The sequence below is a fragment of the Sminthopsis crassicaudata genome, chromosome 2, assembly GCF_048593235.1.
Source record: "Sminthopsis crassicaudata isolate SCR6 chromosome 2, ASM4859323v1, whole genome shotgun sequence".
In the NCBI taxonomy this organism is placed as follows: domain Eukaryota; kingdom Metazoa; phylum Chordata; class Mammalia; order Dasyuromorphia; family Dasyuridae; genus Sminthopsis; species Sminthopsis crassicaudata.
This window is the reverse complement of record NC_133618.1, coordinates 615,896,755-615,919,690: the sequence shown is the minus strand read 5'-3', so window position 1 is coordinate 615,919,690 and position 22,936 is coordinate 615,896,755. Positions and strand designations below refer to the sequence as shown.

Here is a 22,936-nt window from a genome sequence, read left to right as displayed (position 1 = left end):
GTGGGATATGAGTTCTGAAAAATTATCCCACCATGAGAAATTGCTACCCACCTTAGATAAGTCATTCTCAGCCTCAACCACTTCTTCCAGGTCTTCCCATTCATTCTCACTATTGCCAGATTCCTCAATAGGCAAAAATATTGATTGAGCTCTAGATGTGCAAAATGGTGGATGAACAATGGTCCTTGAAGGTGATTCATGACGGAGAGGAGTTGCAGAGGTAGTACTTATAGTAAGATATTCTTCATCCACAGGGGTAGGAGAAGGAAACTCGGGTAGATCGTACTTGTGAAATTCATCATAGTCACTCCTTTCAGGGCTTTAAAAAAAAAAAGAAATTTATATACTCTCCAACATTTTATCATCAACTTCTTACTCTGCATTCATGAAGAAAAACTATAGTTGTGATAAATATTCTTCCAGCATCCAGCTAGGTGAGCCTGGAGTCAGGATAACCCCCAAGTTCAAATCCAACCTCAGACATTTGCAAGCTATTTAGGGCAAATTACTTAATTTCTGTTTTGCCTCAGTTTTTTCAAATATAAAACTGAGATTATATTAGTACCTACCTCCTGCTATAGTACCTGTTATAAAGAGTCAGGAGGCATTAGGATTATGATTAACCCTAATCCTAAATGAGATAATAAAAAGCCTACTAGCACAGAGCCTGGAATAGAGTAGGTGCTATATAAAAGCTACGTGTTTATCATTATCATTATTATTAATTTTACTTTCTTCTCTTTTGGTTCCTGTGGTAACTAAGTCTGCCTTTATTCTATCCTGCCTTCTCCTTCCCAAAAAAAAATTAATTTACCTAATGAAAGATATCTTGTCTTGAATCCAGGAAGGCCTGGTTTCAAATCCTGACTGGTCTCAGATAGGCCCACCACATTGTCCAGTGGACCTGAATCACATTAAAATATATTAAGAAATATTTAACAAAATAAATTAAAATACAATAAAACTTGTTTTTAATTGTTGTTATTCAGTTATTTCAATCCTGTCAGAGATACTGAAATGATTTGCCATTTCCTTCTCCAGTTCATTTTATAGATGAGAAACTTTCCTATATTGGTAGCAATACTCTTGGATCCCTTAGCATTCTGTTCCTTTCCATGAAGTGGGGCAGTGTGGGTAGAGTGTTAGATGTAGAAGGAGGAGGACCTTGCATTTGACAATTATTAGCTAGATAACAAGAAGTCACTTAACTGTTCTCTCCCTCTGTTTCTTCATTTATAAAAAGTGGATAATAAAATCTATAGCATAGATTCATATAGCTTATGAAGTTCAAATGATACAACATGTGTGTATTACAAACTTTTAAATGCTATATAAATGCCAGTTAAACTCCTAAATCAAGTAACTATGACATATTCATTAAATTATTATCGTGGGAAAAGTGACTTGCCCAGGTTTATACATCTAGTAAGTGTTTGATGTCAGATTTTAACACAGGTCCTCCTGATTCTAGACCCAGCCTGTGTGCACTGTGCCATCCAGCTGACCTTAATGATAGAACACACATAATGTTAATATATAACTTTCTGAATCAATATGCAGCCCACAGGGCCCTTATATACAGATTAGTGGCTCTGCTTCTATAACTGAAGTGTATTGCCAACGTACTTTAGTGGACAGCATTTCCTCACCCAGGAGTTTCCTAGTCCAGGCTTTCTTAAACTTTTTTTCATTCACCCCTTTTCACTCAAGAAATTTTTATATGAACCCAAGTAAATAGATACATAAAAATAGGTATACAAAGCAAACATTTACTGATAATAAATTATCATTTTGTAACTCCTACATTCAACAAACTACAGCTTAAGAAGCTGGGCCATACACCAATGAAATTACAGACCCAGCTCTTTACCTTTTCTTGTTTATATCCATATATATATATATATATATATATATATATATATATATATATATTTTTTTTTCTCTCCTGATATGGAGGCATATTATTTTACCTTTGCTAGGAGTTATATTTTCCCATGATAATAATGTATTGAGTATGTCTTAGTTAATTGATTTAGGAGTTTTAATTGTCATTTATATAGCATTTAAAAGTTTGCAATATACACATGTTGTATCATTTGAACTTCATAAGCTATATATGAATCTATGCTATAGATTTTATTATCCACTTTTTACAGATGAAGAAACAGAGGGACAGAACAGTTAAGTGACTTCCTTCTTGTTATCTAGCTAGCAATTGTCAAATGCAAGGTCTGAACCCAGGTCCTCCTGCTTCCACATCTAACACTCTATCCACACCGCACTGTGTTCATGGAAAGGAATAGAATGTTAAAGAATCCAATATAGGATTGTAAAACCAATATAGGAAAGTAAAAGATCTCAAACTCCTTTATACAATATTTTTTTTTCAAAACTTTCCAAGATACCTTATGGAGAAGACTGTGAGTAAGTTCAACCCTGTAAAATAAAGACCAGCATTTGAAAAACAATAGCTCCTTCTAAGAAATGCAACAGGGAGATTTTTCTGTGAAGACTCATTATCTGGTAAGAGCTGAAAGACATAGAAAAGCAGCAGAAGGGCCCAAAGGGAGAGGTTTCCTGGGATTCCTTTTGTTTAAAAATGTGGTGTTTACCGACAATACAGGAGAGCATGGTTAGAGATGGCAAAAAGAAAACATCAAAAATCAGAAATAATAAAGCAATCATTTATTCCAGCACTTTTTAGAAATTTTCTGGAAATCAGTGAATTTGTAGGCAACTAGTAACTGATTGAACAGAGAGTACTGGGCCTGGTTAGCTGTGCGAACCTGGGCAAGTCACTGAACCTTGTTTGTCTCAGTTTCCTCATCTGTAAAACAAGCTGCAGAAGGAAATGACAAACCATTCCATTATCTTTGTCAAAGAAAAACTCAAATGGGGTCATGAAGAATTGGATAGAACTGAATGACTGAATAACATTATCTGAATAACTTCTATAATTTTCTTTCCCCTTAACCCTCAGCTGTTGTATTCAAAGTACATCTGCATATTCTTTCTGTTTGCCACACTCCTTCACAAAATCTTTAAATCTTTCATGAACTAAGCTTTAGAAGGTCAGGAATCTTTACATCTTCAGCACCTAGAGCAGCGCCTTACATGAAGTAGATCTCTAATAAATTTTGAATCCAATTGATTTAAAATTAATTGGATTCATTCTTTTGCAATCTCAATCTCAAAGCCCATCAATATGGGACTCTCTTATTGGGGGTGATGAATGTTTGATCCTTGCTTAAAAGGGCAGAGCAAAGTTGATGAGAGGTTTAGTAAAGACCAAGGCATTCATCTCCACCAATGAAGAGACAATCCCAAACCAATTGGCTTTGGGACTTGACATAAACTTCTCCCCAGGTCTAGTATTCCCCATAGAAGTAAGACTGCACTATCTTTCCAGACCTTCCCTGTTCAATCTGATATCATGAGCAAGCCTTTGTCTTTTTATTAATTTTTATGATTTGCTATTAATGAAATTGAACATCAATACAATTAAACTTGCTTTGCAGCCATTTATATTTAAATAAAGGAAATTCACCCCCATAAAAATGGCACAGCAGTGTTTCAAGCACTTCCTATAGCTCTATCAGGATTCACTTGTTCATTAATTCTTATGCACATTTCTTCTTATTAGCATGTTCCCTTGGTTCTGTGGATTATGTCTTCTACTCCGCAGAAAATAGGGATGCTACAGGAGCTATTCAAAGTATGTGTATATCCATAGGCGTAGGTGTTACAAAAGGCAACCCATGCATTGTTTCTTATGGTCCTTTGTCTGTGACATAGATAGAACAAGGAAGAATATTCCCACTTCATAGATAAGGAAACTGAGGCCCAATGAGGTTAAGTGATTTATAGAACACTGGGCAGCTAATCAATGGCTGAGCTGACCCTAGGTCTTTAGACACAATGACATTTGTCTTAGTGGTACCAAGAAACAGTGAGTTTCAGCACCACATGTAAAAAGGATAAGTTATACTGGCTACTTATTCTGTTCACATAATATATTGCTAAGAACAGTACAACTAGTTCCAAATTAGTGTGAATAATGAAATCCCCTAAAGTGGTCACATTATTCAAATTTTCATTGCATCTTTCTATTGGGCTTGAACCAATTGTTATATTTTATAACTTTGAATGGTGTGAAACAGGAGAACACATGACCACTTTAGAGGATTTATTATTCAAATTAATCAGGACCAGTAAGTAAGATAATCTAACTCAAGAAATTTACAATTTAATGAGGGAGACAACATACAAACAAACAATAATGTACAAATATGCTCTGTAAAAAGAAAAATTCTAGAATTCAGAGAAATTTGAAAGCTTTCTATAGAAAATGGGATTTTAACAGGAACTTGAAGTAAGTCAGGAGATGGAGATAAGAAAAAAAGAGTGAAAAAGAGTATTTCAAGCATTGGGAGAGCCAGAAGAAAAAAATAAAACCCAGAGTAAGAAGATTGAATATCTTGTTTTCGGAAACCACAAGGAAGATAGTGTTGCTAGATCAACAAGTATGAAGGGGAAGAGTATCTGATACACGAAGACTGGAAAGTTGAGGTGAGGAAAGGTTATAAAGGGTGTTGAATGACAAAATAAGATTTTATATTAGATAGGATTAGATATATTGGTGATAGGGAGTCACTGAAGTTTATTGACTAGGAGGGTGACATGATTGGACCAATGCTTTAGGACAATAATTTTAGTGATGGAATGGAAGATGCTTTAGGACATTAACTTTGATGATGGAATTATAATTAAGGAGAGATTCGTAGCAAACAAATCCAGGATTGAGGAGATAAAGATCTATACCAGATTGGTGATATAGATATAGAGGATAGAATGAACAATACTCAAGAAATGTTGCAATGGCAAAAATCAAAAGGCTTTGGCAACAGATTAGATATGGGGGTGAAAGATTATGAGGAGTCAAGGATGATACTCAGGTTTCAAATCAGGGTGATTAAGAGAGGTAAGAAGGGGGCAGCTCGGTGGCGCAGTGGATAGAGCACCAGCCCTGAATTCAGGAGGACCGGAGTTCAAATCTGGTCTCAGACACTTAACACTTCCTAGCTGTGTGACCCTGGGTAAGTCACTTAACCCCAGCCTCAGAAAAAGAAAAAAAAAAAAAAAAAAAGAGGTAAGAGGAGATTATGAGTTCCATTTTTGACATGTTGAGTTTCTGGACACACAAATAAAGATGTCTAATAGGCAGTTGGGGATGCAAGATTTAGAGAAAAATTAGGCCTAAATAAATAGATTTGAGATTTATCACCATAGAAATGATCATTGAGATCCAACCATTTTGGAGTACAATTTGGAACCATGCCCAAAGGGTCATAAAACTATGCATACCCTTTGACCCAACAGTCTTATCCCAAAGAGATCATAAAGGAGGAAAAAGGACCCACAAGTGCAAAAATATTTGTAGCAGCTCTTTTTGTAGTGGCAAGGAACTAGAAATTGAGTGGAAGCCCATAAATTGGGGAATGACTGAATAAGTTATAGCATATTAATTTTATGGAGTATTATTGTTCTATAAGAAATGATGAGCAGGATGATTTCAGAAAAGCCTGGAAAAACTTACATAAACTGATGCTGAGTGAAATGAGCAGAACCAAAAGAACATTATACACAGAAACTACAAGATTACATGATAAACTGTAGAAGACGGGAAGGAAGAGACAGAGACATGTAGGAGCCAAGATGGCAGAATAAGCAGTAAATTGCTGTAACTCTCCCATATTCAGCTCCAAATAATCACAAAACAGTACCCCCAGACAAATCCTGGAGAGCAGAATCAGCAAAAAGACAGGCCGAAACAATCTGTTAGCCCAAGGAAGATAGGCAAGAAAGATCTGTCTCACTTTGGCAAAAAGAGAGCACAGTGCAGCAAACCAACAGCAAGTCCCACCTCAGCAAATGAGAAGGAGATCCTGAGCCCAAAGAGGTACAGCAAGCAAACTCCAACACCAGGACCCCCATGTGCCAGGGGACTGGAAGACTCTAGCAGCCAGATCTTCAAGTACTTCAACACAGCCCTAGGCAAACAGGTTGACTCCTCACAATCTCTCACCCCCATATCTAATCTGTTGCCAAAGCCTTTTGATTTTTGCCATTGCAACATTTCTTGAGTATTGTTCATTCTATCCTCTATATCTATATTACAAATCTGGTATAGATCTTTATTTCCTCAAGCCTGGATTTGTTTGCTACAAATCTCTCTTTAATTATAGTTCATTTTTCATTCCATCATCAAAATTTATGTCCAGAGACCAGACCTCTACATGCCTTAGTATAACCCTGAGGAAATGGAGAAATGTCCCACTGGCCCCAGCACAAGATAAGCACTGCCACTAGGCTCCAGATCAGTGTCAAGTAAGCTATGGCCTCCGGCAGCACCAACTATCCCCCACCTCACCATAGTACCAGGCCCTTTAGGCCTCAGGGCAGCATCAGTGCAGCACCAAGTAAATATTTAGGGCTTGAAGTCCCTGGCACAAGAAGCCTGAGACAGTGGCCCTTCTATCTTGGGAGAAAATCTCAAATTTAAAAGAAAAGAAAAAGGTCAAGAAAAAAAGGTGAGCATAAGACAACAACAAAAATAAATCTGACCATAAAAAGCTACTATGGTGACAGGGAAAATCAAGAAAAACTCAAAAGACAACAATGTCAAAATACCTAGGGGCATATCAACCCCCTCTAAAAAAAATGGGAAGTGGTCTTAACCCCAGAAAGGACACATGGAATGACTTAAAAAGGAATTTAAAATCATATAAGAGAGGTAGAAGAAAAATTAGAAAAAAGACTGAAGCAATAGAATTATAGGACAGATTGGAAAAATAAACAACTGCTTAAAAAGTACAAATTGCCAAATAAAAAAGGAAGTTAAAAAAAAAAACTACTTTAAAGTTAGAATTGGGCAAAAGGAAGCTAATGACTTTATGAGATATGAAGCATCAATCAAAAAAATTCAAAAGAATGGAAGAAAATAGAAGAAAGTGTAAAATGCTTTGGAAAAACAACTGACCAAGAAAATATGTCCAGGAGACACAATGTCAGAATTACTGGACTACCTGAAAGTCATAATCAAAAGAAAGACCTGCACAGCATCTTTCAAGAAATTATCAAGGAAAACTGCCTTGATATTCTGAAACCAGAGAGAAAAATAGGCACTGAAAGAATCTACTGATCACCTCAGGAAAGCGATCCCAAAATAGAAATTCCAGAGAACATTATAGACAAATTACAGATCAAGGAAAAAATACTGCACATTTTCAGAAAGAAATAATTCAAATATGGAGGAGCTACAATCAGGATTACACAGGACTTAGTAGCTGCATAACATTAAAAGATTGGAGGCCATATAAATATTACTCTGAAAAGTAAAGGAGCTAAGACTAGAACCAAAAATTGCCTACCCAATGAAATTAAGTTTAATACTCCAATGGGGGTAAATGCTCATTCAATGAAATAGAAGGATTTCAAACTGCCATAAAGACAGGAACAAAATTAAACAAAAAAAATTTGATTTACAATATCAAGATCCAAGAAAAGCCTAAAAATGCAAAAAGAGAAAAGAAAACACAGAGAGTTGAGAGAACTGATCTGTTTATATATCACCACTAAAAATACAGTTGGAAGGAGAATACATAGAAATGTATAGGTAAAAGGTGAATTTGAGGGAATATTTTAAAAAGAAATGAAAAATAGAAGTATACTAGGTGTAAAAGAAAGAGAGAAGTAAAACAGTCCTCATGAAGAGGCACAAAAACCCTATTACACTGGAGAGGAAGATGGAAGAGTGGACAATGGGTTTCAGTTGAACCTTGAACCTTACTATCATCAATACTGGTAAAAATAGGGAATGATATACAATCAGTTGAATATAGAAATTTATCTTACCAGAAAAGGAAGCAGAAGGGGAAGAGATTAAGTAAATGAATAGGAGACCTGACCAAAAAAAGGGCAAACCAGGGAGGTTGTAGAGGAAGCAAAACACTGTCAGGAAGGGAAAAGGTGAAAGGAGAGAGAACAAACAGAAGGTGTAAAGCTTGCACAGGGCAATCAGGAAGTACAAAGGCCTTCAAGCCAGAGATCCCCGATGTGGTTTTCTGTGACCAGCATGGACCACCTCATGAGTGGAAGCTCTGATAGCGTTGAGATCACATCATCAAAGGGAAGAGTCTCCTTCTCTAATTTGCTGTACATGTGACCTCATAGACCCTATTTAAGTTGTGGGGACTAGGAAGTAGGGGAGTTTACTGGGAGTCTTACCAGGGAGTTCACAAGGATTGAGCAGGAGGTCAGCTAGGGTAGGATGTGAACATGTGGAATAAAGACCTTGAGCTTGCATGCAGCTGTCCTCAGGTACTCTGTTAAACATTAGAACCGTTGCTCAGTGAGGTAGTGGCCAAAGGTCTCTGAAGACCTGATTGAGGTAAGACTGGTAAAGAACCACTGTGCAAGACAATGGTCAGAGCTCATCTGAAGGTCTGGGAATTAGGTGTGATGGGTAATGGTAGTTTCTGGGAGAAACTACAAGAAGGAAATAATAGGATTGAGGAAAAGATATAGTTAATATCTTAACTATGAATGTTAATGGGATAAAATCTCCCATAAAAAAAAAGAAATACGTAGCAGAATGGATCAAAAACCAGAATTCTATAACATGCCATTTACCAGAAATATATTTGAAGCAGAGAAATACACACAGTACATGTAAGGGGCTGCAGCAGAATCTATTATGCTTCAGCTGAAGTTAAAAAAAATTTCAGGGGTAGCACAATCTTGATCTCAGACAAAACAAAAGCAAAAATGGATCTAATTAAAAGAGATAAGGGAAGAAAATACTTCTTGCTAAAAGATACCATAGACAATGAAGAAATATCAGTGCTAAATATATATGCATCAAGTGGTATAGCATCCAAATTCTTAAAGAAGAAGTTAAGCAAATTACAGATTCATGACCAAACAAGAGATAGAGAACAACACAAAATGTAAAATAGAAAATTTTAATTATCTTAAATTTAAAAATTAAAATAAAAAAAAAACCAATGAAACCAAGATTAGAAAGAAAGCAAAAAGGTGAGAACAAATTTTTATATCAAGTGTTTCTGATAAAGGCCTCATTTCTCAAATATATAGAGAAACATAGTCAAAATTTTAAGAACATTATCCATTTCTCAATTGATAAATGGTCAAAGCAAATGATTAGGAAGTTTTCAGAGGAAGAAATCAAAACTATGTACAGGTATATCACTTTTGATTAATTTAAATCACTTTTGATTAGAAAAATGCAAATAAAAACAATTCCGAGATATTACCTCATTCCCAACAGGTTGCTTATGTGAGAAAAAAAGAAAAATTATGGAGATTTCTGAGAAAACTAGGACATTAATGCAGTGTTCATGGAGCTATGATTTGATCCAATCATCCTGGAAAGCAATTTGGAACTCGGCCCAAAGGGCAACCAAATTGTATATTTCCTTTGATTCAGCAACAGCACCACTAGTTCTGTATACCAAAGAGATAATAAAAATGGGAAAAGAACCTTTATGTGCAAAAAAATATTTATAACAGCTCTTTTCATGGTGGCAAAATACTGGACATTTAAGATAAGCCCATCAATTGGTTAATATATCACAAGCTGTGATATATGAATGTATTGGAATATTATTGTGCAATAAGAAATGATGAGCAAGCTGTTATCTCTGTCTGTTGTCCAAAGATCCACTTAGCCAACCTAGCCAAGTTTGAATAGGTTCATCACCAATTTGAACATAGGGTGATGATTTTTTTTTTGTCACAGCAATTCTTACTACTAAGTCAGCGAAAGAGCTATATTCTGTGTCAGTTGAATGGGTACCCATATTAATGAAATTGTAGTTCCTTAAAATATTAAAGCAGTGAGGAAAATAATTTTAAAAATACAAAACTCTTAGCCCAAGTGATTGTTAGTCATTTGCTCTCCTCTTTGTATGGGAAGGTTAAGTCTATAGGGTTAGAAAAGCTTTGGAAAACAATTTTATCAATCATAGGATATATAGACATAACTTTCTACCCTCCATAGATGTCCAAAGTATTTTATCTGATCCCATCGATCGAAGTGATTGAGATAGATATTTATTAAAGCTACTCAGAATTAAATAATTAGGTATACAGATTTAGAAGTAGAAAGGATTGTAGAGATTATGAGGTTCAACATTTCATTTTACAGAGGAGGAATGGTGAAGTTGAGAAGTTAACTCGCAGCAATCTCAATTTTTTCTAAGAATTCAGAGAAGAAAACAGAAGGAAGTTCAGAAGCAAGGATAAGCAGAACAATTTAAACTGTGGAATTCATAATGTACTTTTAGGGAAAAAAAAAACAGTAATGAGTTCAACATTGAGATTTGTGCTTTTAGATACAATCCTATGCATCTATGTATGTGTTCTATGTATATGAAAATGCTTGGTTTGAGGGCTTTGTGTATTTTTGAGTACAGAAAAGTTTTTAAATTATATCATATTTCACCATTCCATTTATTCACCACTGTCTTATCCATAGACTTCAAGTTGGAAAGACTTTTCAAGTCTGTCTAGATCAAATTCCTCAACTTATATATGAGGAAACGGAGGACCAAGAAAATTGTGACTTTCCCATGATCACACAAGTGTTAGTCAAGATTTAAAGCAAGGCCTTCTAATTTTTAGAGCCCCAACCTGTGTGTGTGTGTGTTTATGTAACATGATGTTAATTCACATTACGGCTTCTTTTTGTCTTGATTTATTCATTCCATGGTAAATCCCCATTTGATATCACCAAACAGTGAGTTGGAAAAGTGAAACATAATAGGAAAAAAAGAGTCACACATCTTATGTTTAAAAAGAAAAAAATTAATATCTTAATAACTTTTATATAGAATAATCAAAGCTTCTCTGTCTTTATGTCCCTATTTCCACATACAGCCTTTCAAGCTGGACTTTTATAACTTGTTCCCTTTCAAAATCAGAAAGTAATTGATGAGTGAAAGACTAAAGAACAAAAAATGTTCTCTACTTCTTTAAAATTCCTACTCCCAACCTATCCTTGCCCTTCCTTTGAGCAGACAGCATCATGTCCTACTAAGAATGCTGAAACCATTACACACACTCTTCCCTCTCCATCACAACCACTCCATCTTTTCAACAGTCTTTTTCACAGATTCCTCCTGTCTTGAAAAAAAGGTCTTCCCTCATTGCCAAAAATAAATTTTGTACCATTGACATCATAACCTCCCATCTCCTAACAAAACAGATCCATAAATTGTTTCATTTTCTTCAGCGTCATTAATATTTCTCTTTATCTACTTCTTCCTATATTCCTACAAACTCCCAAATCAATCCAATTTAATAAATATTTATTAAGTGCTGTGCTAAGGATATAAATAAAGCTCAAAATTTAAGTGGAAAAGCCAACACATAAAAGGAACTTGGAAAGGGATGAGTTGACACCAAGAGGTACACAACATGGGGAGCATCTATGGAGTTCAAACCAAGCAAATATACATAAGGCAAGTAGAGAGTGAGCTAGAAGGTCCAGATCCTGCCTTCCATAAAGGAAAGCTTTGGGAAGACCTCAGTGTTCCATCCACCAAGCCTCCAACCAGAAAGGAGAAGAGGTTGAAGGAGTAGGGAAGGAGTCCTCTCTGTGCCATGCCATAGGATACAATAGAGGAACTAGGGATGTTTTGGCTGGTAAAGAGAACACATGGGGAGGATATGTTAGCTACCCTAAAGTATATGAATTCTGCCAGGGAGAAAGATTGTACTTGTTTAGCTTGGCTTTGGAGAGTGAAACTGGAGACACAGGTACAAGCCATAAGGAGTCAGATGTCAGCTTGCTTAGGATGAATTTCCTAACAACTGGAACTGTTCAAAAGATCTCACTGAAGTGCAGTGGAGAGAGGGATAGACTTAGGTTCAGGAAGATGAGTTCAAGTCTTACTTCAGACACCTACTAGCTGTGTGACCCTGAGTTACTTAATTTCTGCTTGCCTCAGTTTCCTCATCTGCAAAATGGAGATGACAATAGCACCTACTTCCTAGAGTTGTTGAAATAATGGTTGACTTCGGAAGCTAATAATTAATGTGCAACAAGAAAATGGTATTTACACACATATATTGTATCTGGGTTATATTGTAACACATGTAAAATGTATGGGATTGCCTGTCATCAAGGAGAGGGAGTAGAGGGAGGGAGGGGATAATTTGGAAAAATGAATAAAAAAAATTAAAAAAAAAAAAGAAATAATGGTTGAAAAGCTATTGAAGTGCTATCAAATGCTGGTTATGAGGAGGAAGAGGATGAGAAAGATGGTGTTGACAGTGATTTCTATGCTCTTTTAGGCAGTTTAGCCTTGCCTGATAGCAACACCTGGCACCACTTGTTGGGAGGAAGCATCGCAAATTGTACCAGGAGGAAACAACAGGAGCATCTATTATAAGAAATTCTATCTAATGGCTCCTCTTGGGTGATACTGAGTAGCAGCACTAGGGAAGCCATGCCCAAAGCATTGCCTGAAGTAGCCCGATGGGCACTAGGGAGCATTATGGGAAGAGTTGTGCTTGGCAACACACCATCTGGGAACACCCATGGGGAACATGTCTCAATGACTGAGACTATAAAAGCCTTTGGGAGAAGCGCTGCTCTTTGGAGGCTGTCTCTTATTTTCCATGAGTTCTACTGTGGATTTTATTTTGCTTTTCTTCTACTTTTCCATAAAACTTTCCTTCTTTAATTTCCTGAAATTTGTGCTTGTGATGAAGAATTCATTTCAGGATTCTTCGTCTCAAGCAGTGATTTCCTCAAGTTGGCAATAAACCAAATGAGTTAGAAAATCTCCTGAATCGTGTGATGGTCTCTAAAGCAAAAGACACATTATGCTGAGGGTCCAAGGTGATGTCTAGAAAACCTCTATGGAGGAAACAGAATGAGATCTAAGTATTAATGTGGCAGAATGCTTTGGTATCAACCATAGGGGATCTGCTGGGTCCTTTAGTGATGGAACAGTTTGCTTGACCCACCCCTACATGACTGATTAATCAGCATTTTTTAAAAATTCTCTACCATCTATAGCTACATCCAGAGAAGAAACACTGGGAAGTGAATGTAAATTGTTAGCACTAAGATCTGTCTGCCCAGGTTGCATGTACCTTCGGATTCTAATGTTTATTGTGCAACAAGAAAATGATATTCACACACATGTATTGTATCTAGACTATATTGTAACACATGTAAAATGTATGGGATTGCCTGTCATCGGGGGGAGTGAATGGAGGGAGGGGGGGATAATTTGGAAAAATGAATACAAGGGATAATATTATAAAAAAAATGAATAGTAAAATTCTTCTTGACATGTAACTTGGGGGAAAATAAAATGCTACTAAGGAAATAAAAAAAAAATTCTCTACCATCTAGCTCCAGACCAATGGAGAATTCAGAAGAAAAGCTAAAAACTGAATGGGTTTGGGATGTTCTTCTTCACTGTAATTGTTCTCTTAAAGCTGGGTAGGAGGTAGTTCTTATTTTAAGGGCATTCTTGGAGAGAGAAATTAAGTTGAAATTTCTTGGTTATCTTCCGTAAAAGGAACATCTTTAAAGGACTTAAGATCTTTTTATCAGTACAATGATCAATTACAATTCCAGAGTCCTGAAAATAAAAATGTTATTCATCTCATAACAGAGAAATGATGAACTTCATACGGAAAATAAGACATACATTTTTGGATGTGGACAACAGGATAATATATCTTGTTTTACCAAACATTTTTGTTATATGTTCTGTTTTTATTTTTCTTTCTGTGGGTGGAAAAATTCTGTTTAATAGATTTTTAAGAAAAAATTTCAAGAAGATAAGACTATTTGACACTATATTCAATAAAGAAGAATTATTAATTTATTATTATTTTAAAATTACATATTATTGATTTCAAAATATTATAGTAAGTGTTAAGATTCCAAAAATAATAGTTTCTTCCCTCAAGGAGCATACATCCTAAGACATGTAAATAGATAAATATAATTTGAGAACACAGAATCACTGTTTTTTATGGGTGATTGAGTACATGAAGGTGAAATAAATTTGTAAAGGTAATTATATACTTTAAATGACAGGCAAAGAGTCTGTTATTAGTCTTAAAAATTCAGGAAGCAATAGAGATTCTTTAGCAGACAAGTGAACTGGTCAAACCAGTATTAAGAAAAATTATTTTTATACTTCTATGGAGGGTGGATTTGAGAGTAAAGCGACTAGAAACAAACAAACAAACTACCCAGGAGGCTATTGAGGAGTTCAAGAAGAGCTGATTAATCAATCATTAAGTTTTTATTAAGTACTTACTATGTGCCAGGCATTATGCTAAGTGCTGGAGATACAAAGTTAGATATAGAATGGTCCCTGCCCACAACAAATTTATAATCCATCTAAAAGATAGCATAAAAGACATATAAAATCTATACCAAATAAATAGAAGTTCATGTTGGGGAAGGGCATTAATAAATGGAAAAAAATGAGGAGAAAGGCTTTGTGTAGGAGGTAGCACTTGCACTGAGGTTTCTAAGAAACAGGAGTGAAGATGGACACATTCTAGATATCAGATACACTTCATGCAAAGGCTCAAGGTCAAGAAATGGAATACTATGTTTGAGGAACAGCAACAATGGAAGAGAGTAATAACTAATATTCCTGGAAAGATAAGTTGAAAACAGGTTCTTAAGGTCTTGAATTGCCAACCAGAGAAGTTTGAAATTGCTCATAAAAGTGATGAGGCTCTAAACCTAACTGCCTTTGTAACTTTCCCTCCATTGCTTTGTATATGTTTGGTACTTAATAAATGTTGTTTGATTAACTGATGATTCAGCACAGACGTTCAAGTATGTTCAAGATGTTCAAGGGTTCAAGTATGGGTGTGATAACAATTATGTGCTAATTGGATTCCTTAGATATTATATATATGTTATGTATTCAATTATCCATAGCTTGATCTAGTTATATTCCAAAATTCATTACCACTTTGTTGTTCACTAGATGCTAAATTCTTTCTTTCATTCATGAAAATTATTAAGGAATTAAGATTTTTGATATATATTGCAGGAAGGAGCAATTTGACCAATAAAATCATGAATTCTTAATTTTTTTTAGAAATATACGTGCACTTTATAACCCATTAATTTAATGAGCCTTTACAATAAATCCACTTTGCCTCCAGGAATGGGATAAAACACCAGAAATACCAACAAAACAAAACAAAAAACCCTCATGATTCCTACTCTAAAGGAGAACAGCTAGGTGGTACAGTAGATAGAGCCCTGAACCTAGAATAATGATCTTGTGACTCTCTGTTTCTGTTTCCTTATCTGAAAAATAGATATAACACTTATAGCACCTACTTCCATAGATTGTTGTAAGGATCAAATAAATTAATATTTGTAAAATGCTTAGTATAATGCCTGACACATAGGAGGTACTTAATAAATGCTTGTTTATCTCTTCCTTTCCTCAAGAACTGAGTCAAATTGACAAGACAAGATGAAAACAATCGTATTTCAAAAATCTATATACAGAATAAATTGGAGATAATATTGGAGGGAAGGCACTAAGATTATAGGGGATCCCATTTCCTTGTAGAAAAAGGGATTTTTCTGTTTGGATTTCAAGGAACTCAGCGAAGAGAGAAATGAGCAGGAAGAGAACCTCAGGCATAGGGGGGAAAGCCAGTTATTCCATCTAGAGATGGAATATCCTGTGTAAGGAATAACAAGCAAGTCAATGTCACTGGATCAAGGCGTATGTAAAAGGAGCAAGGGTAAGAAAATTGGAAAAGTAAGAGGGTGCCAGATTGGAAAGGCTTTCAATGTGAAACAGAGGATTTTATATTTGATCCTAGACTTAATAAGAAACCAATGAAGTTTATTGATTTTCTAGGGAAGACATGGTCAAATCTGTGTTTTAGCAAGATTAATTTAACAACTAAGTGGAACATGAACTACACCGGTAAGTTACTTCAGGCAGGAAGACCAATCAAAAATATATCAATAACCCCAGTATGAGACAATGAGGACTTGCATCACTGTGTGGTGGCTGTATCAGAAGAAGGAGGCATATACAAGAAACATGACCAATAGCAGGGTAAATTGTCTATTGATCAGCCCAGCTGAATCCAAAGGCTCAATCAGAATAAGAGCTAACAGATGCAATGTTATTTTCACTACTAGATATAGAAATATACTAGAAATATTATATACTAGATATTATAATACTAGAAATAGAATATAGGAATAGATATAGATATAGATATAGATATAGATATAGATGATATAGATATAGATATAGATATAGATATAGATGATATAGATATAGATATAGATATAGATGATATAGATATAGATATAGATATAGATATAGATATAGATATAGATGATATAGATATAGATATAGATATAGATATAGATATAGATATAGATATAGATGATATAGATATAGATGATATAGATATAGATATATATATAGATATAGATATAGATGATATAGATATAGATATAGATATAGATGATATAGATATAGATGATATAGATATAGATATAGATATAGATATAGATGATATAGATATAGATATAGATATAGATATAGATATAGATATAGATATAGATGATATAGATATAGATATAGATATAGATGATATAGATATAGATGATATAGATATAGATATAGATGATATAGATATAGATATAGATATAGATGATATAGATATAGATATAGATATAGATGATATAGATATAGATATAGATATAGATGATATAGATATAGATATAGATATAGATATAGATGATATAGATATAGATATAGATATAGATATAGATATAGATATAGATGATATAGATATAGATATAGATATAGATATAGATGATATAGATATAGATGATATAGATATAGATATAGATATAGATGATATAGATATAGATATAGATATAGATGATATAGATATAGATATAGATGATATAAATATAGATATAGATATAGATATAGATATAGATATAGATATAGATATAGATATAGATATAGATATAGATATAGGAAAAGGCCAGCAGTGCATTAAACTTTGGCTAAATCACCAGCTTCCATTAAAAAGAGTAGTGGTGACTTAAAAGAATAAGTCAGGGACATATCCCAGAGGGCAATGCATGTCATGTTGGAAAGCTAGAATTTTAGTCTCCAAGCCATTGTGAACTACTGACATTTTACAAACAGGTGAGAGTCATGATCCAACTTGCTATGTTTTGCTTTTTGAACAAACTTTCATCGTATCTACAATTGATGTCATAATAAGCTCTTGGTCAGGAACACAATCCCCAAATTTCCTCTGGGAATATATAATCTAATTTAGGGTTGATTCACTTTTGACATAATTTCCAGGAACCATTTACACTGATGACTATACCAATGATTAATAACAATCACAGATGTAGATAAACATCTTTAATTAGAACCTGAATAATTTATCTCTCACATGAAACTTCCATCTCTCTGTCAATTATTGGCTATCCCCAGATGGCAAGGTAAATACAAGGCTGAGAATTTAACAGGAACCACAAATTCAATTCAATTCAGTTCAATTGCCCTTAATTGCCTATTGTGTGAAAGAATGATGCTGAGCTTTATAGATTTCAGTTTTTTTGTTTGTTTTATTTTTTTTTTGATCCAGACCTAGGTATATCAGCAATTCACCTATAAGCTAATAGTGTTAGAGTATGAGTTCTCCACCTTCTTTGTATCATGGATCCCTTGGGCAGTCTGTTAAAAACCTATGGATCTTTTTTCAGATAATGCTGTTAAATGCACCAGATAAAAATAAATATGATGACCAGAGAAAAATAATTGTATTGAAATAGTTATCAGGCATACATATGTATAGATATAGATATAAGCATACATTGAGATATTACATATTACATGTGGAATATACAATTTATATCATAATGTGTGTATGTGGATACATATGAGAATATATTGTATATCAGTATGTAATATATAATTTATATATAAGAAAACATAATGCATAATATTATAACACATGCATTATATATATACATATATATATATATGTAATACATTCAGCTAGACAGGCTACCCATAATGCCTCACTAACTCTTCAGGCATTGGCTGTGAGAAAATCAAAAATTCAACTGCCCTCAAGAAGTTTACAAGCTCAGTATTCTCTGAGTGAGTTACCCCTTATTTATTTTTTTCTGGGATTTTTGATACCCCAAATCACTCCAAGGCTGGGCTTCAGCCATTTATCAAAGAAGTTCTAGCAAGGACAGAGTCAGTAATTCCTTGAGGCTTCAGATCATGGATTTTCTCTCCATTTAGCTCTCACCCCTTCCATCCAGGGCAATTGCCATCAGTGGGACCTTGCCTCAGTTAGCAATCTGCTGCCCCCTCCTGGCCATGGCTGAGACAACTAGGGCAGTATCTAGGTCCCTGACCCTTTAATACATTTAAAATGTCCAGTAGAATCCTTTCAGTTCAGGGACTTGTGCAAAGTCCTGGTGCTATGGTACAACTCCTTCTGCTACTGAATCATGCTGCTGGCCTGTATTGTTCATAACTTTTATAGATTTATGTATTCGGGAGTTCTTAAAATAGACTACAGACTTGGCAGAGAGGCAATGAATAGATATCAGGCAGTTTGAGAACCTGGATGGGAAAATTATTACTTCTTTATTTTTAATAGACTCTAAGTGAATTTTAGCATTTCCTTTTATTAAGAACGTAGACAATAAAATATTCTTCTGCAAAAGGGTCAATCAATAGATTTCTCTAGATTGCCAGAGTGGTCCAGGATTCACAAAAATTAAGAACCCATTGATTTAAATTGAAACTTCCTTTAAGAAGTCTCTTCCTTCCTTCCTTCTTTCCCTCTCTCATTCCTTCCTTATTTTCTTCCTTTCTTCCTTCCTCACCTCATTCATATCTTTCTCCTTCCTTCCTTTTTTCTTCTTTTCTCTTTCCTTCCCTTCCTTCTTTCTTTCCTTCCTTACTTCTTTTTTTCTTTTATTCTTTCTTCTCTCTCTCTCTCTCTCTCTCTCTGTCTCTCCCTCTCTCTCTCTCTCTCTCTCTCTGTCTCTCTCTCTCTCTCTCTCTCTGTCTCTCTGTCTTGGTCTCTCTCTCTCTCTCTCTCTCTCTCTCTCTGTCTCTCTCTCTCTCTCTCTGTCTCTCTCTCTCTCTCTCTCTCTCTCTCTCTCTCTCTCTCTCTGTCTCTCTCTCCCTCTTTCAACCATGGAGATTTTAACATAAATTATTTTTTTTAATTCAATTCAATTGCTTTGAAACATTTTCATGAAGGCAAGTTTAGGAGAGCAATCGTGTACAATAATGAATAAAAAGACCTAGCTTTGGAGTCAGGAAGACCTGCATTTATGTTTTATCTATGAGACCTGCTGGCTTTGGGATTCTGGTCAAGTAACAAGTTACTCTTATTACCTCCCTTAGGTAATAGTGGGAGATGAGAGGTTACAAACCAGTTGCTTGTATGAATTGCAAATGAAATCACAGATCCTAAGCAACAACAACAACAAACTAGAAAACTAACAACCCTACTTCTTTTTTTTTTTTTTTTTTTTTTTGCAAATAAGCACATATACATAACGTTCAATGAAATTAAAAAGATAAGAGTTTAGATGAACCAATATTTTGTCATGTTTTTTAAGAACAAGTGTTCTGACTTAAAAATACAGATCAGAAATGACATCATATTAGTAGAACACTGTGCTCTAAGAAATGATGAGTTAAATGATCTTAGAAAAACATGGCTAGACTTGTGTGAAATAATGAGAAACAAAATGAGGAGAAACAAGAGAATGCTGTATACAGTTATAGCAATACTATTTTGAGAACAGTTTTGAATGAATAGCTCATTTTCACTATCATAAATACCCAAATTAACTACAAAAGATATGAGGGAAGTTGCTATTTGTATCCAGAGGGGAAAAAAATCTGATAAATAGAAATATGTACAGAATGATTTTACATATATATGCATATTTGTGTCTAATGGTTGCCATCTCCATGGTGGAGAAAGAAGAGAAAAAGGGAAGAAATTTGTATAACAAATTTATTATATATTCAAAAGGAACACCAAGTTGTACATGATAGATTTAAAGTTTCATAGGCAATCATCTTTTATTATTTTACAGTTATGGAAATACATGTTTTCTTTCACAAATTAAAAATAAATAATTTTAAAAGGATTGGGAATATAGATATATAAAAATTCCTTAAAGATATTTAGAACACCTGCTTCTTAGACTTTCATTCGACTAAGAATATCAATCCTAATTTAGTCAAGTCAAGTCAACAAATTTTTATTAAGTATTTATGTGCTCAATACAAAATCAGTCCTCTGGGCCACATACTTACCCCCTCCAACATCAAGCACTATGCTAGGTTCTAGGGATATAGAGTCAAAAAATAGTCCCTTCTTTCAAAGAGTTTACAGTCTAATAAGAAGAAGCAATGTATAAATATCTATATACAAACAAGATATTATAGGATAATTTGGAAATAATCAACAAAAGGAAGGCACTAACTTTAAGAAAGATCAGAAAAAACTTCTTGCAGATAATGTGATTTTAGCTGGAATTTGAAGCAAGACAAGAGATAAAGATAAGGAGGGAAAGAATTCTGGGAATGGGAGATAGGAGAACAGCAAATGGGAGAGACTATATAATGACTGAAAATATACCTTTTTTGACATCTGTGAATCTCAACCAATTAATGAAATACTGACAATTTTTGGTTGCATTATCTTATCATCTCAAGTAAACTGTAAGCCTCTTGAGGACAGGACTTACCTTTTGCACTTCTCTTGCATTCCTTGAAGCATCTAACAGAGCATTAAGCATACTGTAGGTATTCCATAAATAAAACCCAGTGCCTATCCTTATGTACCTTACAATCCAGCAGCGGTTTACACAGTACAATATAATGAAAGATTAAATTTGGAAACAATCTAGCACCAGTCTCCTTTATTCCCAAGATAAAGAAACTGAAATCTTGAGTGGAAAGGTGATTTGTTGAAGGTCACATATGCAGTTAATGTTGACTATTGATTCCAATAAAGACATTTATCCAATACACAAAACACCTGAAAGTCTATTCTTACCTTTCTGGTGTCCTTACATCAGAAACTGAGGAGCAGTTTTGTCTTACATCTTCTTCTAAAGAGGAAACCATTTCAGGAACAGTAGTTTCTTGATGATGATTCCATGAATGAGTTAATAATGTACCCCAAGGTCTCTCTTCACCTTCATCAGAGTTCCATTCTTCCTCATCAGTGGCTTTATGGAAAGATACTGTCTTAGAATCCACATCTTCCTCTGATTCCAGTAAGGAACTGTCTCTCTCATTATTACCCAGATTCAAGCTGCTCCTGTGTTCTGGAGTAAGGCTTTTAGCCCTGGTAAATTCTTTGTCTGGAGAGGACGCTGATGTCTGTTAGGATTTTTTAAAAGGAATTAAAATCTGAACCTATCACTTTCTCTGGGCAAATTTCTATGAAATATTTACTGATTCATATTCTTCACTATATCAAATCCCTTGTTTTTAAAAATCTAGATAAAACAGAGTCACTTTCCATTTTTGGATGTTCCTTCTCAGCTCTCTAATCATTCTTCATTTATTCTGTCCCATCCTTCTATTCATCATGTCTCCTAGAGTTTTATTTTTGGCTCTATCTTTTCTTCTTCATAATTTCTATCATTCGCTACTCCTGGAACTCATTTGTAACTTCTATTCAGTCTTCTCATCTTCCCACAATTTTCATTTCCTCCTCAATAAGCTCCAAACGTGTTTTTATCAGCTCAAATATAACTCAATAGTGGTAGGTGATAATTGATTTTCAGAGTCATGAACTATAATCCTTCTAATAAGATGGAGAATCACCAAGTTTTATTATAGGCCCTATTATTGTGCCCTATGAACAACTGATCATTTGCCATACTTTGGGGCTGACCTTCAAAAACTTAGGCATTGCCATCTGATCTGCTGTTGTACTCTTAAGTAATCCTTGGTCTTCACATCTACCCTTTAGTTGGAGCTAAAGGAAGACTAGGTCATTCTTAAGCTATTGTCTTCCAATTAGAACATGAACAATTAAAAAGTAAAGACTGTCTCATTTTGGCACATTGTAAGCATTTAATAAATGGCTTATTTATTCCTTCCCTTCTTCATTCCTTTTTTCTTTCTTCCTTCTTCCTTCTGTCATTCCTTTGTTCTTTTTCTCTCTCCCCTCTCATTCCTCCTTTCCTCACTGCCCTCTCTTTTTTCTTTTCTTCTTTCCTAGTCCCTTCTTTCTTTCTTCCTAGCTTCCCTCCTTCATCTTTTTCTTTTTTCCTATTCCCCTCTCTCCTTTCTTTTTTCCTTTCTTCCGTCTTTCATATCTCCCATATCTAGAACTTTTGAGAGATTATATTATTTCATTTTCTTTCTGTTTTCTCTAAATCACTTAGATAATTATCTCACAAACTATAAAGTTCTGAAAGAATAGCTATGGTCTATGGTTTAATTATTTGTTTGTTTTTGCTAGCATAGTATTATACCATTAAACTATAAGTTCCCTGAGAAAAAGGATTGTCTTTCATCTTTCTTTGACTCCTATTGTTTAGCACAGTACCTGACACATAGAAGGTGACAAATAATGTTACAACCACAGCCCCAGGAAAACTGGGCTTGAAAACTTAAAATGACCCAGCAATCTCAAACCTTTGCACTCCTTAAGACCCTTGTCTCCTTCCCTCCTGCATAACATTAGCAGCGGAGATCTCATGCAAGACTTCTATCTCCTTGAATCCCATACGGCCAAAGTCGACTTTAATAAATTCTCCAATTGAAAATTAATATTTCTC

At 34.7% G+C, this 22,936-nt stretch overlaps 1 protein-coding gene across 1 annotated transcript in view; it reads right to left on the bottom strand.

Annotated features, from left to right (window-relative positions):
• Positions 1-22,936, bottom strand: part of FRMPD2 (FERM and PDZ domain containing 2) — a 298,804-nt gene that overhangs the window by 157,260 nt on the left and 118,608 nt on the right. Inside the window, 2 exon segments of the mRNA XM_074296140.1 lie at positions 52-319; positions 21,196-21,524. Coding sequence (XP_074152241.1) covers positions 52-319; positions 21,196-21,524 — 597 coding nt within the window.